The sequence below is a fragment of the Talpa europaea genome (assembly GCF_964194135.1).
Source record: "Talpa europaea genome assembly, chromosome: 8".
Lineage (NCBI taxonomy): Eukaryota > Metazoa > Chordata > Mammalia > Eulipotyphla > Talpidae > Talpa > Talpa europaea.
This window is the reverse complement of record NC_140075.1, coordinates 71,399,040-71,417,598: the sequence shown is the minus strand read 5'-3', so window position 1 is coordinate 71,417,598 and position 18,559 is coordinate 71,399,040. Positions and strand designations below refer to the sequence as shown.

Below are 18,559 nucleotides of genomic sequence, written 5' to 3'. Positions count from 1 at the left end.
ATTCCTTTCCCAAAATAATAATGACCACTAATACTTTACTCCAAATAGAGTACATTTTTAAATTTACAGGCATGAAAGAGAAGTATTAAGAAGACTAATAAAATCTAATGGTCTGGCTTTGGTTAATAATTCAAGTAATTATAAGCTAAATTTTATCATTGCAAATTGTTCATCCTAAAGGTATATTCCTTGATTTTTAAACTTTTATTAGAAGTAGTTCTTGTCCAGGGCCTCCCTGGTGGCGCAAGGGGTTAAGAAGCAACCTATGAAGCTATCCGCTGCCACTGTAGTACCAGTTCAATCCCCAGCCAGGGAGATACCCACATAGCACAGCAGACCTTTCCTGTTGCACCCGCTGCTTCTCTCAGCAGTGTATTTCAGTAGATTTGCCTGTTCTGCTTCCCAGTCTGGCTCTGGTGAATCCTCCCCCACACCTCTGGCTTGTACCCCATTTTCTTGTATGCATAAAAAAAAAGGTAGTTCTTATCCAAAAAAAAAAATTCCTAGCTTGGAGAGTTACATGCAAATAAGTGAAACTAGACCATCATTTAAATCCATACACAAAACAGTAATTCAAAATGGATTAAAGACCTGTATGTAAGACCTGAAACCATAAAATACATAAAAGAAAGTACAGATGACGTATTCCTGGACATTAATCACATAGTTGGATACTCAACTCCAACATGAAAGGAAACAAAAGCAAAAATAAACAAATGGACTACATCAAACTAAAAGGCTTTTTTGCACCTTGAAAGAAACCACCACATACATATACACCATGGAATATTACTCAGCATTCAAAAAAGATAAACACATGCAATTTGCAGCAACATGGATGGAGCTGGAAGGGATCCTGCTCAACGAAATAAGCCAGAAAGAAAAAGAAAAATACCGGATGGTCTCACTCATAGCAGGAATCTAGAAAACTTAAATAAGGGACCAGGGAAATGAATAACTAAGAAAGTGAAAATCAAAATCAACAAAAAACTATGAACCAGAGACACTTTTTGGGGAGTGGGGGGCGGGAGGGGAGGGATTGGGGTCAAAATGGCGGGGTTGCAATTGTATGGGAAATATAAAAATAAAATTTATTATTAAAAAAAAAAAAAAAGAAACCACCACAAAAACAAAAAGGCAAACTCTGTATGAACTGGGAGATGCATGTCACATGTGCAATAAGAGATTAATTTTAAAATATAAAGAGAACTCATACAACTCAACAACAAAAAAATAAACAACCCAATCAGAAAATGGGCAAAAGACCTAAACAGCTACTTCTCCTAAGAACACATAGTGATGGCCTTTGCACATGAGAAAATGAGCAACATCACTTATTATAAGAGAAATGCAAAAACAAAACCACAATGAGATATCACCTCAGCCCTTTAAGAATGACCTACTTCAAAAAGAATGAAACAACAAAAACTGATAGGGTGTGGAGAAAAAGGAACATTCATTTACTGTTGATGGAAATGTAAACTGAGGCAGCTGTTACAGAAAATAGTATGGAGACTCTGCAAACAACTAAAAGTGGAAATACGATATGATCCATCAATACCATCTTTAGAGATATACCCCCAAATATGAAAATACTAATATAAAAAGATTTATGCACTCCATGTTTATAGCATTATAGCCAAGACATAAAACCAACCTAAATGCCCACTGACAGATGACTAGATAAAGAAAGTGTGGTACATAGACTCAATGGAATACTACTCAGCCATTAAAAATATTTAATAATGCCTTCTGGGACAAAATGGATGGATTATGAGGTGACTATGCTATGTGAAATAAGCCAGAAAGTGACAGTTACTGGTTTATTTATATTTGTGGAATATCAATAACCAAAGAAAACAAAATGGCAAAATACAACAAAAAACTCTTAGACTCTGAAAACGATAGTAATTACCAGAGCAGGTGTGGGAGGGAGGAAGGAGGGGGTATGGAAGGGAAGATGACAGGGTACTGGCAATGGAGATTTGATGGAGGGTGAATAAAGCATGTGTACTTGGGCGGTGTAAAGTTGTACTTGAAAAATTATATAGCTATGTAAATGAATGGGAAATCAATAAAATTTGAGAAGAAAAACATTACCAGTCCCTCAAACAAGTCCTAAATTCAATCTACACTCGATTTTTTAAAATTAATCATTCTAAAAGGTACAAACTACCTAACTGAACTACAATATATCATGTAAAGTATAGCAATGACCAGAATTTCTACCTGAGACAAAAACAGCTATAAAACCTTTCAGGATGACCAAACATAAAAACTTTTAAATGTAATACAAAGAAACAATACAGAATTCAACAGTATGTGCGGGGAGTAATGCTTCTGAAAAGTGGTTAAAAAACCAACAGGAATTGAGAAGGAGAAGAAGAAAGTATGCAAGGCAGGATAAATATAGGCAGTTATAAAATAAATGATGTCCACTCTGATCTATCAGGCTGGATGAGAAGAGTTAATGTTATAGTAATAAAAGATAACTATTTATTAATTATACCCCTGCTTTGTTACAGAAAGGGTTAAAGATTTTTTAATGCTATCTGGTTGCATTTTAATAAAGTGAGACAAGAAAGATAAACCATATGAGTATCAAAATAAAAAACAGAAACCCACCTTCCATAGAATGGAATTCTTGCTTTGGTAGCATTCTGTTTTAGTTGGTCAAAAGCCCCTACAAGATAAAGAATTAATGTATCCTCAAACTTGGAAATTAAAACTACAGAAAATAATTTTCAAATTTGAATGCATTACCTGCTCTGAATGTGTCTGCACATATCAAACAGGTCTTCCACCCTTTCCTCTGGTAATAATATGCTAGCTGAGAAAGAAAGATTAAAAATATATCAATATACACAAATAATGAAACATAATTTTTCTGCTTACTGTCATTTACTTAAGGAGTAAAGTAAAACTGCTCATTCTCCTAAATTTATATTAAATTCTTTAATACAGTGAATTTCCTAAACAGTTTAAATTGTTATATTCAATGACTATAAAATGATCAAACAACAAATGACTACAGTAAAGTGTAACGACTATTGTTAATTAAGTATAAGCAAATAATAACATAAATCTCTAAAAAATAATCCTTTCCCTCCCCAAACTACAACACAGTTGAGTCTTACGAAACAAAATCTGGCATTCAATAGTGAATTAAAATTTAGTGTATGGATATGCAAAACAAAGGTGCAGGCATACCTCACAGACACTGAATTCAGTTTTAGATGAACAATAATAAAGCTCAGTAAAGTCACATTAATTTTTTGTTTTCCAGAGCATACAGAAGTTATCTTTACACTATAATCTTTTAGGTGTGAAATAGCATTATGTCTAAAAATACAATGTACATACCTTAATTAAAAAATACTTTATTATTAAAAATGTTAACCATTATCTGAGCCTTCAGTGAATTGTAATCTTTTTGCCACACAGGCACAGTTTGTAAAGAATTAGCTGCAAAGCACAACAAAGCAAAGTGCAATAAAACAAAGTATGCCGAGGCCTCCCTGGTGGCACAGTGGTTGAGCACAGTGCTGTGAAGCTGTCCACAGCCTCTGCAGCACGGGTTCGATTCCCAGCCAGCCAGGGAGTGTCCCACACGGCACAGCAGACCTCTCCTGTGGCGCCAGCTGCTCCCCTCAGCAGCATATTTCGGTCTGTCTGCCTATTCTGCTCCCCACTCTGTCTCTGGTGAATCCTCTCACCTTCCACGCCTCTGGCCTGTACCCCAGCTATTGTATATATAAAAAATAAATCTTTAAAAACAAAAAACAAGGTATGCCGATTATTATGCTTGGTAAGATTCTCTGAAAAGGAAGTCTTGCTTCAAAGGAGATAAAAATGAATTTCCCATCTTTTCTTCTTCAAAAATCACATACTCACTTCCTTAAAGGATAGGATCAAATTCAATGATGAAAGAAATAGTATAGTTCCAGAAAAGTCTACCATTCTCATTAAAAGCAATCAAAGATGATGAGATTCTTTTTATCCTACAAAAAGCTTTTATCCTACACAAATTGTAAAACAACCATTCTAAAAAAGTCTGGCTTTAACATAAAATTTGATTCATGCAAATATATATTTTTCATAACTTGTTAAAAATTAAGTATAATTTACCTTTGAACATGTAGTTGTTTTACCACTCCCTTGCAATCCAACAAACATGATCACATTCTGTTTTCCTTTAGTGGGTGTCCATGCTTTAACTCCAGGGTCTACAAGCTATGTACCAAAAATAAAATAAGAATAAAATCAAGTAAGCATATGCTTGCATTTAAAACCCCTCTCATGACAACTTTTAAATTGTAAAAATAACTTAAGGACATTTTTGGTATAAAAGTTACCCATAATCTTACCATTCTAACACAATTCTACAATTTCCCTTGTATACACATAGTGAAATTTAAGAATCTAAAATAATGTATTGTGAAGCTGTAAGCAACGTATTCTCCCAAACCAAATCAGAGGTAAGGATCTCAAAACTTTTAAAAGAAGCTGAGGTGTAAATAAAAAGTGATGCCAAGTCTGAACCAAAGAAGCAATCTGTATCAACACTGCAGAAATAGAACATAAAAATATATGTACAGACCACAAATGAATCTTAAAATTTCTAGTAGTGACATTAAAAAAAAAAAAAAAAGTGATATTGGGACAAGAACAGTCCCAGAATAAGGTCAGAACAGGACTCAAGGGAAAAAAATTTGCTGTTCCCACAGGTTGGTAAAATGGAAGTTAAAAAAGCTTTCTGAGTCTAGGCCTAGGCACCTGCTATCATCAAGTTCCTTGGCCCATGGTTTTTATTATAATTTTCGCCAGCCCAGGCATTCCTGAGCTATCTTTTTACAGCTTATCAAATTGACCATTATGGAAGAGTCACAGACTTGAGATAAGTCTAGTGCTGTGGGCACACAGCCTCCATGAGAGGTTCACCTTGGTCACAAGACCTGCACAACCACCATGTTGATTGGTGCCCACAAACAGCAACACCACATGGAGGTTAGCTAAGTCCACTCTCCTTGCTTTCTCAGTGAGTGAAGTTCAATTCCTTTGTTCCCAAAACCAGTCCTAAAACTAGTTGTGACATTTACATAGGCCACCAGTCTAGCACCTTAGAGTCTCTCATGCCCAGAGGGTCTTCCAAGAGTGTTCTTTCTTGTTTTTGCTAATCAATAAATGCTGACTCCTTGCCTGTCCTCACTGCTACCTGTGGCGTACTCTTTTCAATCTTGACCAGAGGCCTCAAGAGTCCTTTCCTGGAGAGAGCAAGGCCATCTGGTCCATCCCTCTAATTTCCAATGGGTCAAGTAGTGGACAACAGTTGGTTTGCTGCCAGCTCCTCCACCTTGCTGGAGGGTGGTATGGGACTGAGGGACCCCTGGATCCCTCAGTAATATTTTACTTCCCTGATATATCCAAAATGTTATTACCAAATGTAATCTCTATTTTAAAATTAATGAAATATTTCATATTCCTTTTTCCCATACTAGGTCTCCAAATTTGGCATGTATTTCATATTTACATCACCTCTCAATTTGGGGTAGACATATTATTAGTATTCAATAACCATATGTGGTGAATGGCTACCATATTGGGTAGCACCTATTTTTGTGTTCAATTTAATATGTTTACAAATTACATGTGGAATATTTTCTAGGTAATTCAAATGTTAAATTATCCAATTTCAACCACTGGCTGCTCTATAAAGTTCTCTATTTTAAGGCTAGTAAAAAATAAACACCAATTTTATAATGACCAATGGGAAATTAGGGCAATATTTAAATTAATAAGCATGCTGCTTTTTAAAAGTTCATTTTAAAAAACAATTCATTAACCAGTAAGTTGTTTAGAGTTTGAAACATGTACAGTAAGTCCTCATTTAACAACAAGGATAGGTTCTTAAAGAGAAATATGTAAGTAAAGCATGTCCTCAAATAACATTGTTTCATTCAATTCAATGAAGGTTAGTGGTTTTTTTTTTTCTCATCAATGCTACAAGGAATGACTTTGAACTAAATATTTAAAGATCAGATGTTTCTCCATAAAGCCATAATAGTTAATATCTTAGGCCAAAGGTTGGCAAACTACATATAAATAAAGTTTTAATGAAACTACAGCCACACCATTCATTTACTGCTTGTGGGCTATAGCAGCAGAGCTGAATTGTTGCAACAAAAGCCAAATGAACCACCCACAAAACCTAAACTATACAGTTTTTAAGAGATAGCTTGCTGCGCTTCCCTGGTGATGCAAGGGGTTAAACACAGCACTTTGAATCAATCCATAGCCTCTGAGGGCATGAGTTCGACCCCAGGCAGGCCAGGGAGGAACCCACATGGCACAGCAGAACTCTCCTGTCTCACGTGCTGCTCCCCTAAGGAGTGTGTTTCAGTCAGTCTGCCTGTTCTGTTCCCCACTCTGTCTCTGGTGAATCCTCTCACCACCCACACTTCTGGCCTGTACCCCAGTTCTTGCATGCATAAATAAATAAATCTTTAAAAAAAAAAGAGAGCGATAGCTTGCTGAGTCCATGATGATATCATACAAGTCTTATGATACACAAAAGACCTGAATTTTGAGGAATGTGGTAGAGAACAGAGAAAAGAAAACTAATTTTGTTATCTCTTCCCCACACACAGGCCTTCTGAAATAGGCAAAACCTTTTTCCTGAACAAAACCTTTTTCCTGAATCCTTTTAGAACACTGATGTTACCCTACATCCACCTCCACTTCCCTTTATCTGAGAACTGAACCATTTGACCCTTTACAAACCTACTATTTGGAACATAGATGCTTTGCTGAATAATGATTTTATAAATCCATCTTCTCTTGCAGGATCCATCATGCACCCTAGAACAGCAGTGCTGATCTTTTTAGTCTCTAGACTCCTTTATAATCATCATAAATATAGCAAATACACATCATGGTTCTTTATTGTAAAAACGGTATTTTATGAAAGAAGCTAGTTCAGCTTGCAATCAATCACACATGTGCTTTCCTCAAGACAAACATCAAATTTCAATATTCAGCAAAAGGGATTTCTTCCCATCTCATCACATAAAATCTTATAGCAACCTAAAAATGGGGGCCTCTGCAGTAAGAGGTGCCATGGCATTACATACCAGTACGGGCTGATACATTGCTTTTATGAGAAAAATACCCTGGAATGCTAAGTTAAATGAATTAAGAGAACACTTTGCACAGTTTGGCCATGTATGAAAGTGCTCTTTTGACAAAGAGACTGGCTTTCACTGAAGTATTGGGTGGATACAGTTTTCTTCAGAAGAGTAACTTCATAATGAACTACAACAGGAAAATCATGTTACTGATGGAGTAAAGCTCCATGTTCAAGCTCAAAAACCAAAAGCTTTGCAGGGAGATCAAACATCTGATGAAGACAAAGATTTTTGAGACTATTAGCTGCCATAAAATAAACAAAATGAAAAAAAATATATAAAATTTTATAGAACATGTAAACTCAAGGGTCAAAATATAGTATAAATGATAACCCTACTCTATCAAGGACATTAAGTAAAAGTGTTTTTTTGTTTTTTGTTTTTTTTTTTACAGCAAGTGTGTAGTAGTAAGAAATACAATAACTACTTGTATAGTTTGGAACCACTGCCTGGATTCATGCTAGGGAGTTTTACCCAATGGTTTTGTTTATATTGCTTTTTCATTATTGGTGCAAATATCAATACAGTAAAGAGAGTGTTGGGCATTTACTGTCTTAGTATTATTACAAATAATTCCAAACTGCTCTTGAACATAAGTTTCTGAGTATGAGGGCTGGTCTTATTCATCTGTTATCAGCAGCATTTAGCTAGAATAAAGGTGATACTCAATAAAGGTTCCTTATCAAAAATCTGATGCTCCATAATTGCCTATATATGCCAACATCTACAAATAAAGATTTTCACTCATCCTGTGCTGACCTCAGGCACCAGATGAAAAGCAATCTGGAAATAATAAGAGGAGGCCCACATAAAGAATTTGGATATCAAAATGGGTCCTTCCGGTAACTAGCTGTCTCACTTTAACTACAATCTATGACTGGATAATTTCTTCAATCTCTTTTAGATCTGTATTTTTTTTAAATTAGTCTACAAGACAAAACCGAAAAGACATAACCATCCAAGATAACGGACTTCTTCAAAACACAACTCTGTATGGAACCAAAAGAATAAACGAAATCATTCACACAATACAGGAAAAAATACTAGGAGATTATTAGTAAACATGTGCTATTCTGAAGAAAAAAATAGAATTTCTGATACACTTTTACCTTTACAAGTTCTTTAAATACAGCATGCTGAATCATTTTTCTTTTGTTTAGACCAGACGCCATCTCTTCCAGATCAATAGCAGACCTTCATGATGGTGATATTTGGAGGGAGGAGGAAGAAAAGCCAGTTAATACACTCTTTAAAAAAACAGCTGCAGCACCAAAGAATGTAAGAATATTCAATCACTCATATCAACAGCCTTTTAACTAACAGGAATATAATTACTACAGATTCAAAAGTCTATATCATAAGAATTTACTAAATATTAGAGTAAGACTGGTTAGTTTTTCAAGGCTTTGTTCCTTCAGTCTAAATATTTGTCCTAATATCACTACAAAGTATTAATGTTATTTCTCTTTCTAGCAGCTTATATACTTTAAATATTGTTATACTTAGCAGAAAATACAGCCACTTTCTCTAGTATGAAATGCTTAAAGGCTGTTAGTTCTATCATTACCCAGTTTGATAGTACAAAAAGGAGGGATAGCCTGAGCAAGACAAGGATTCAAACAATTAATTGAGGTTCCTGTATTAGTCTATATGCCTTGCCCTAGTCAGTGCCTCTCCCAGTAAACACAATAACTGAGACTACACACATCATTCCTGCATTCAAGTATGAAAAGAGAAGCCAAAAGGAGGAGAAAAAAGAATACAATTCTCCAATAATGAAGGATGCTGATTAATGTCATCTTAACTTTGAAGAGGGTAAAATGACACCACTTTTTTGTAAAGAATCTGAATTGTTAAGGGCCTCCCCTGATGGCGCAGCGGTTAAGCGCTGGGTTGCGAGGCTGCCCGCAGCCTCTGCAGTGCCAGTTCGATTCCCGGCCACCGGCAAGGGTCCCACAAAAAAAAAAAAAAAGAATCTGAATTGTTAAAAGGTTTTCATACTAAAATACTACATAGCATACGATTAAATCCATCCTAATAAAGGAGTAGTAAAATGGAAAGAAATCTGCAATTAAATGAAAGCCACATGCAATTTATTCTTTGAACCATCATTATGGAAACATACTATACATGAATTCTTTCAACATAGGAGTTTTATTCTTTTCCAGTGCTGTATAGCAGAAGTGTTTCATGATATAGCAGGCTTTTTTAGTTAACTCAACTCTGTACTGAATTCCTCTTGTTATTTACCTGATTGATTTTACTTACTTCACATTTTCTCTTAGTTGTTTCACTAGTTTAATATTAACGTCTGCTTCCAATAATGCTGTACATACTTCTTTTAGCATAGCATTTAATACCTGCAAATAATAAAATGTCCAGTATATCATTTCAATCACATAATAAGAGTAGTTATCAGTCATTATATACTACCATAGCCTAATAAAAACAATTCTACACTATTGGAGAGGAAGTATTTTTCAGTTAACCTTAGAGAGAAAATCTTATTAAATGACTAGCCAGTCTGTCAAAATAAGACATTCCATTTACTTTTCTCCAACAAATACAAATTACCATTATTTTACTACTATATTAAAGCAATAATAGTAAAGACTATTCAAAAACCAAAGAAAGTAGCTGAACAATGGATGTTGCCATCGAAGTCTTCTACGGCATCAAACAGCTCCTGTTGCTGATACATAGCAGTTTAATTCATATCTGCTTAACTGCATTACCATAAGGAAAATGTGACCAAAAGAGTGACCAAATCTGACGTTAGTAGACTATTTCCACTGAGAGCAGAGGAACAAAGTTGCAAAGGAAACTATCCTCCATTAATAACTCGTTATCATCACTTATTTGTTGAGGTGCCAAACACTATGGTTAAAAGGTGACAAGCCATAAAGTCTTAAGGAAAGATGAGGCCTTAACTGCTCAAGTAAATAAGTGTTTGTACACTAGAATGTAAGTTCCACAAGGGCAGGATTTTAGTCTACTTTATTCACTGCTACATCTTTCCAGTGTCACTAAGAATGTCTGCAAAAACTTGGGCCCTCAAATACTTCCTGAATTAATTTCCATCTTCAACTCTCCTCATAAGTCCTACAGAGGCTTATCAGATTTCTCTATCCATCACTAAAAGGGTCTCGTAAAAACTAAAGTGTCCTTTAATTAGAGGAATTTCTCCTAGTTAATTGCTCAGCAGCACAATACCAAGAACAGAGAAGCTGCCAATTCAACCAACAGCTACTTTTACTTCCCACCAAGCTCTTCTCCCTGGTTTCTTTTTTCTCTGCCATAAACACAAGAGCATAAAAAGGTTACACAACAGGGAAAACTGTTTAGAAAACTGATGTCTTATTTATTCTAAATTCCAAAGAGTAAACAATAGTTTAAGTTATCATTTATTATTAAAAATAATTATTTGGAAAAACCCTAGATGAGGAACTAGAAAAACTATTCTAATGCTGGTTCTTCCAATAAACAAACATGTAAAACTTATTTTCTGTATTGTTGAATGAGAGGCTGGACTAAATAAGTTCAAAGATGGTCCCCAAATTATTTGATTCCATTGGATTATTAAAATGTTGATATTAAATTCAATAGAATTTGTTTTCAGACTTCTAAGTTAGAAAGTACTTTTCATCTATCATTTCATTTATCCTTAAAGCCATTTATAAAGTAAATGACATCTTCTCATTGTATACATTAAGGAATCTGAAGGTGACTTGGCCAAATTCATATCACAGTTACTAAGTGGAATGCTAAACAAGGTCTTCCAAAATCAAATTCAATACATTTCCATTGGTACCACAAAATATAAAGTATACTTGTGGACTATAACCATCTTTTTCAATTGACAACCATTAGGGTACACTGTATGGTGAAAAATGAAAAAAGAAAACCTAAAACAAGAATTAGGAGGAAGAATACTTCAGGTACCATATAAGGAATCAGCTTATAATATGTCCAAAAAACTGCATGAGAATTTCACAGAAAATGAATCATAAAAGTTAAGGAACAAAGGTCAAGTATGCACATGCTTAACCAAGAAGCAAAATATTGAAGTTTTAAGCCTATACCAAGAGAGAAAGTCAAAGAATATTTCCAGATCTTAGCTATTTTCAGAAATAAAATGTTTATTATTTGCACTTATAAAGTAAAGCATTGTTTCGATTTTTTTTGGTAACTTATTACAGAAAGTTCCAATGAATAGTAAAATAGTCGTCTCAATAAAAAACACTAGTTATACCCAGTTTTTGGTTTTCATCTACAGATATTAAATCTACATTGAGATAAATATAAACATATAGATTACTAATAATCTATCTAAAAACTCCCTAATGCTAGTGATGGTATGTAATCACGTTTCACATATTTTACATACCTCTTCATTGATGATGGTGGCATTGCTCAGTGAGCGTAATGCTGATGTTATTTTTCTTCCAAGATCTGCTAGTACCATCTTGAAGGCTTTAAAACGTGATTACAAGAAAATCTAGGAAGGAAGAAAATTAAATAAAAACATTAGAAAACAATCAATACCAGTTTGCATAATTAAAAAGTTTAATAAAAGTATTTAGTTTAACTTCTGATTCTGTATCTTCAATCTGCAGGTTCCCAACAGGTCCAAATGCCAAATCTACTGCTTGGTTATGATGCCTTATGTTTGAATACCTAATTGGAATATTCTGTATCAATCAGAAAATTTAACATGTAAGATAGTATGCTTTAAGAAAATGATATCACAAATTAAATTTGTTCTTACTTTGGACATACTTGTGAATATGAGAAACTGATGTATCATGTACATTTTTAAATAAAAAGACTGAAAAGGGAAAAGATAAAATCTCCACCAGGAATACCGTCTAATTTACTACATTAAAAGACTCTGTAGGGCCTCCCCTGGTGGCGCAGGCAGTTGAGTGCAGCGCTGTGAAGCTGTCCACAGCCTCTGCAGCGCCAGTTCAATCCTGGTCGGCCGGCGAGGGTCCCACATGGCTCAGCAGACCTCTCCTGTCGCGCCCGCTGCTCCCCTCAGCAGTGTATTTCAGTCAGTCTGCCTGTTCTGTTCCCCACTCTGTCTCTGGTGAATCCTCTCACCCTCCCACACATCTAGCCTGTACTCCAGTTCTTGTATACAGAAATAAATCTTCAAAAAAAAAATTTTTTTTTAAAAAACAAAGAATAGCAAATAAATACTGTAAGAGAAATCCTCCTGCCTGATTGCCTTCAAATTGTCTCCTATATATAGGAGACTTCAGTTTAATTCTGCCTCCAGACTCAAACTGGAACATCAGCTCTTCTAGCTCCTCTGGGGTCTAAAGTTGCAAGTCTTTGGACAGGGACTATATTATCACCAGCTCAGTTCTCCAGAGGTTTCCAGTTTACCAACTCACCCTATGGCTCTTGCAATTTTCTCAGGCTCCACGATCACTCAAGTCAATTGCTTATAATAATCTCTGTCTCCGTGTCTGTCTCTCTGTGTCTGCCTCCGTCTCTGTGTCCGTCTCTGTCTCCCTCTCTCCCTCCCTCTCCCTCTCTACCCTTCCCCCACACACCCATTATTGGTTCTGTTTCTGTGGAAAACCCTGACTAATACCATTGAGTACTAGTTCAAAGCTAGCAATAAAAATTTATGGTCAACTGCCAATGGCTATTTCTGTAAAAATTCAAAGGGAAAAAATTCAAACAAGCTCAAATGGACAGAATAATAAGCCTTATTGTTAAGGTTGAACATGAACTGATTCAGAAATAAAGGTAGAATTTTGAACAGGTAGAGAAGACAAAAGGGAATCTGAAGAAGGCAAAATGGCAGAAGCAGAAATGGAGACATGGAAAAGCTTAGGGGATTTTATGCCTTATGGCTGCATTATTACTTTAGATTATTGAGTATTATTTGGAGGACATTAAATAAAATATTCTGATCAGGGCAGAAGGAGATATAGATTGCAAAGGATTCTAAAAAACCTAGTTAAGAAATAGCAAATGTCCAATATAAATAGGAGTGGCAGAAAGGTTCGCTGTTCAAAACAACTGTTTAGACAACTCCACCATGCTAAAATGGTCTAATTTAGTCAACCAAGATTATCTACACTCAAGCCTCCTCCTTATATACAGGAATTAAAAGTAAAAGAAAAAGGAGAACCAAAGATTGGGCTCATTTAACATAGGTTAAGTGGAGAGATGAGGGCAGTCAAAGAAATAGGAGTGGGAATATACTTAAGAACCTAGCCCTCGCAGAGATACTCCAGGTTAAACTCTATATTAAACACAACACTTTCATTTAAGTAAAACTGGGTAATTCAGAACCTAAAAAATTACTAACAGCACTTGCTAGAATTGAAAAAAATGTGCTTACCGTTAATTTTTTTGTGATTACATGGTCATTTTACTTGAAAAAAGAACTACTTCATAAAATGCAGAACTTTTTATTTCTTAACCCATATTCATCATACTAAATTATTATAGCTTAAGTAAATACTCCTCAGGTAAGAACTAAGATTCAGATGTTTCAGTTCACCTCCTTTACCAATGTGTTACCAGTAGCAATATAATCCTAATTATGACACCACAATTAACTTTTTTAGAGATCATGTCATAAACAAATAATGCTTTTTAAAGTTATATTACTTAAGTCTTAAAAATAAACCTATCTCGGGCCTCCCTGGTGGCACAAGGGGTTCAACCTCTGAAGCTATCCTCAGCCATTGCAGCACGAGTTTGATCTCCGGCCAGGGAGTTGTCCACATGGTGCAGCAGACCTCTCCTGTCTCACCCGCTGCTCCCCTCAGCAGAGTATTTCAGTCAATTCATTTGTTCTGTTCCCCACTCTGTCTCTGGTGAATCCTCTCACCCCCCACACCTCTGGCCTTTACCCCAGTTCTTCTATGCATAAATAAATAAATCTTTTCAAAAAAATATACCTATCTCCAAAGTTGACTAGCTGTTATGAAAAAAACTTTGTGAAGTTTTCCAATATATTATACTTATGTAAGTACTTTCTTGCAGCTTATTTTTTAAAATATATTTGCCTGATTAGCAAATCTCCATTTCAGTAGTGGAACAGTATCTAGTAACACCTTTTATTTATACAGTGCTTCCTCTACAATTTCAAGGAAAGCCTTGATGTTAGAATTTTGCTTAAAATCTCAAAGACTTCCTAATTCTCAATTCTGGACTATAAGGCACTCCCAAATTAATATTCTCTCTTTCTCATTCTCTTCCCCCACCCCACCCCTTCCTTCTTCTCTGCCTCTTCTCTCTCTCCTCTCCTCTCCCCCTCTCTTTATCACACTGATCTCTTTGCTGTTCCTACAGCACATTTCTACCTCAAGGCATGGACTGACTATTTACTAGCTGGCATGTTCTTTCTCTGGCTAACATAGCTCCCTCCCTCATCTCCTTCAGATAGTTGTACAAATGCAATTTCTCAATGAGGCCTTCCCTGATCACATGTTTAAAATTACAAACCCCCTTCCTTTTCTGTTACCAAATAACTTATGATTTACTTATATTGTTCATGGTCTCTATTCCCCAACTGAAATGTATGGAGCACGATGGCAGGAATTTTTGCCTCTTCTGCGCTCTCCTATGGTCTCACTACATCTTCAGTTGTATATTTAGTAAGCCTGTATGAATGAATGATGTATTTAAGACCTTAACGAAAACACAAGACTAAGGAACCAAAGTCATAAAAAGCCTTACATATATTCCATAATACCCTAAAACAGTGAAAATAATGTGACAGAAGAAAATCAATGACCTAGGTAACTGATACTATAAAATTAATATTCATTTGCTATTACTTATTATAACTTTTCAGAATTTCCTCAGAAAGCATTTCCAACAAGTCTTAAAAAACAACTTCACCTTACTCTGATGTGCACACTAAAATACAAAATATATATTTTAATGTTTAATAGCTAACACTGTATCTCAAATTGGAGTAATTTATAATTCAAGCATACTGATAACTCTCTTGGCTTACTAAAAACATTTATAGAAGTAAATCTGTGTACACTCAAATTTCAAAAAAGGGGAATCTACTTAGAGGGGGTTGTTTAAAGAATTACTATATAGCACTTCGTACAGTCTAACATCTATTATCTCATTTCACCCTCACAACAATTTCATGATATAAAAAAGCCAGGACTAGGACAAAAACGCAAAATGATTTCCCACAGTCCCTTGGCTATACAGCGTTAGGTGCTCGAGTATGAATACCTTAAACAAGAGTTGGATATTTCTGCTGGCAAACCCCAGGAACAAATTTTGCTATTATACTACAAGAAATCATTTTGAAAGCAAAGGCATACATTCCTCTTCAGGAAAGAGTAACTAACTACAATGTCCAGAAAGAACTGATAAATTACCACTGCAATCAGGATGTATAAGATCTGATCATATGTTCTAACAGGAGTTGGATAGTGAGGTGAAGGAAAGAGGCTCATGTCTGGGTGCCCTAAGTAAAGCAATCATGGGCCAAGTAGCATACTTACCTGCTGCAGTGTGAAGTACTGGAAAGAGCATGGGCTTTGGAGTCTGACAGACCTGGATTCAAATCCCAGCTCTGCTACATACTGGCTGTGTTACTTTGGGCATGTTACTTAATCTCTCTGAGCCTCACTTTCCTTACCTGCAAAATGGAGATAATACCATTATCAAAGAAATTACCCTGAAGGGATGTTGTGAGGATTAAATGAGACAATAAGTATAAACTGCAAGTGCCTAGCAAGTTAACTATTCACTTTTTCCCTTTGTTGAATAATACCAACTTGCTTATAGTATTATCTGAATGAAGTGTGAGTATACTGGAAATTTTCTTAAGTTTTCAGTGTGCGTATATTGGAATATTTCTGAAATTTTCTGCTAAAGTCCCTGTCCCATTACTCAGGAACAACCCCTAGAATCTTTAACATTTAAAGGCAACTATAAATACCTGGTTATTATTCAACAGAAGCTGCAGTGTCCAAACAGTGACTTTTTTCTACATAAGAAATTATAAATATTCCTGCAGGAACTATGCCTGATCTGAGATTATATAAACAGATCCAAATGATTACAGATTTCAAATCTTATAACAAAAATCTCTATTAAAAAGGTCTTCAAAGCCCTACTCAGAACTAACTTACTGGATCAATATTAAACTAAAGAACTAAATGTATTACATTTAGTAAATATTTTTAGAAAAATTACTTCTATATTACATACTTTTCTATAAACTAATCACCAGCCCATAACCAATTCTTGATATCCTGACAATAATGCTAAGTAATATTTTTTAAAGTTCTGTATAGCATTTGTATTCATAGTCTGGGACCACAGGAAAATATATTTAGAAAAATAGTCTAAAGGCATTTTTATATGGTAAAAATATTATATTTGAATAAGTAATATAATTATGCTAATTTTAAGCTTAGGATGTTTTTTCTTTCTGAGTCTGCGTAGTCCTCCAAGGAAATAAATTACATTTATGCTGTATGATCACAAGAAGATATATGTTCACTGTAAAAATCAAACATTACAGAAAAATTGAAGATAGAAAATATTTCTCTAATCTTACCCCTACTTGTTCCTTGATAACCATCAATAATAATTTTATATACATACATTCCTATAAATTGTATTTTTTATGCATATAATGTAGGAAAGGTTTCACAAGAATTATGATTTTGGGGGGAAATGAACAAGTAAGTAGAAGTGGAAATTCTTTTGCAAATATGTTTGTTAATACTAAAAATGTTTAAATGCAAAAAGAATACAAACTGCATAAGTTGTATAACTCATATTTTTCCTATAAAGAAATCCAAAAAATGATATTAGCCACCAAGAAAATGTAAATAACAGGCTCAATCAGATACCACTTTATATACATGGGATAGTTATACTCAAAGAGACAGATAATAACAAATGTTGATGGGAATGTGGAAAAATGAGAACCCTCACGAACTGCTGGTTGGAATGTAAAATTATGCAGTCGCTTGAAAACAGTTCAACAATTCTTCAAAATATTAAACATAGTTACTATATAATCAAGCAATTCTAGTCCTGTGTTCCTCCAAGAAAAGACATACATTCACATAAAAACTTGTACATGAATAATAATTTGACAGCATTATTCATACTAGCTGAATAGTGAACACAACTTCAACTAATAACTGGATAAATGTAGCATATCCATAAAATGCACTATTAGTTGATAATAAAAAGAAATTTAGTGATACCTGCTAAATCTTGAAAATACTACGATAAGTGAATGAATGAAACCAGTAACAAAAGACCACATACTATATGAAATGTTTAGAAGAGGCAAATCTATAGAGACAGAAATTGTATTAATAGTTGCTAGAACTTGAGAAAAAATGAGTGACTGTTAATGAGTATGGGATTTCTTCAAGGAGTGATAAAAATGTTCTATGAATTTTCTTTCAATTAAACTGTTAGAAAATAACATTTGTAATCTCTAGATAGGGAATACCTAGTAATTTTTAATTTCTTATGTATCTTTTCATAATTTCCAATTTTTTTGCAATGACTAAGAGTATTTTTTTTTTTAGGTCAAAAGGAAAATTAATTATTTTCACACACTCCTTGTGAGATCAGAGTGATATTATACTAAAGGTTAAAATGGAGTTGCCACTTGTATTCATCCAGTTATTCATTCATTAAATACCTATCCAGTACTTTAGGAAATGTCCTAGCTTGAGAAAAGCTCCAATCCAGGGCCTCCCCGGTGGCGCAGCGGTTGAGCGCTGGGTTGCGAAACTGCGCGCGGCCTCTGCGGCGCCGGTTCAATCCCCGGCTGCTCCCCGGCCACCAGAGGAGGGTCCCACATGGCGTGCAGACCTCTCCTGCCGCCCGCTGCTCCCCTCAGCAGTGTACTTCGGTCCTTCTGCCTGCTCTGCTCCCCGCTCTGGCTCTGGTGAATTCTCTCACCCTCCCGCGCTTCTGACTGTACCCAGTGCATGTATAAACAAAACAAACAAACAAACCAGCAAACAAATAAATAAAGCATGCCTCTATAAAAAAAAAAAAAAAAAAAGAAAAGCTCCAATCCAAATCAATAAATCATATCAATTTAACACACATTAAGATTGCTCTGTTAACTTTTGAGGATAAATTATGCATCAGACCACCAACTTCTATGTCTTAGTTTTGCATCAAAGATATTATTCAATATGTCAAAAGTATTGGGAAATTCTCTTTTCATTAAAATAATTCTGTTTTTGGGGGCCTCTGTGGTGGCGCAGGGGTTAAAGTCTCAGAGCTATTAAGCTATGGCCAGCCACTGTATCACGAGTTCAATCCCCAGCCAGGGAATTAACCCCCATGGCACAGCAGATCTCTGCTGTCTTGCCTGCTGTTCCCCTCAG

The 18,559-nt window shown here is 35.2% G+C and overlaps 1 protein-coding gene across 4 annotated transcripts in view; it reads right to left on the bottom strand.

Moving 5' to 3' along the window:
* The window catches only part of SRP54 (signal recognition particle 54), a gene marked incomplete at both ends in the record, with an annotated part of 30,382 nt that extends 18,733 nt beyond the window's left edge, over positions 1–11,649 (bottom strand). For 3 of the 4 annotated variants that reach the window (XM_084240024.1, XM_084240025.1, XM_084240026.1), the window contains 6 exons: positions 2,626–2,683; positions 2,764–2,830; positions 4,129–4,233; positions 8,294–8,378; positions 9,453–9,544; positions 11,572–11,649. In XM_084240024.1, the coding sequence (XP_084096150.1) occupies positions 2,626–2,683; positions 2,764–2,830; positions 4,129–4,233; positions 8,294–8,378; positions 9,453–9,544; positions 11,572–11,649 (485 nt within the window). Of the gene's footprint in view, positions 1–2,625; positions 2,684–2,763; positions 2,831–4,128; positions 4,234–8,287; positions 8,379–9,452; positions 9,545–11,571 lie in introns of all 4 variants that reach the window. The other variant, XM_084240023.1, reaches the window with a different exon arrangement.
* Between the last annotated feature and the right edge of the window lie 6,910 nt (positions 11,650–18,559).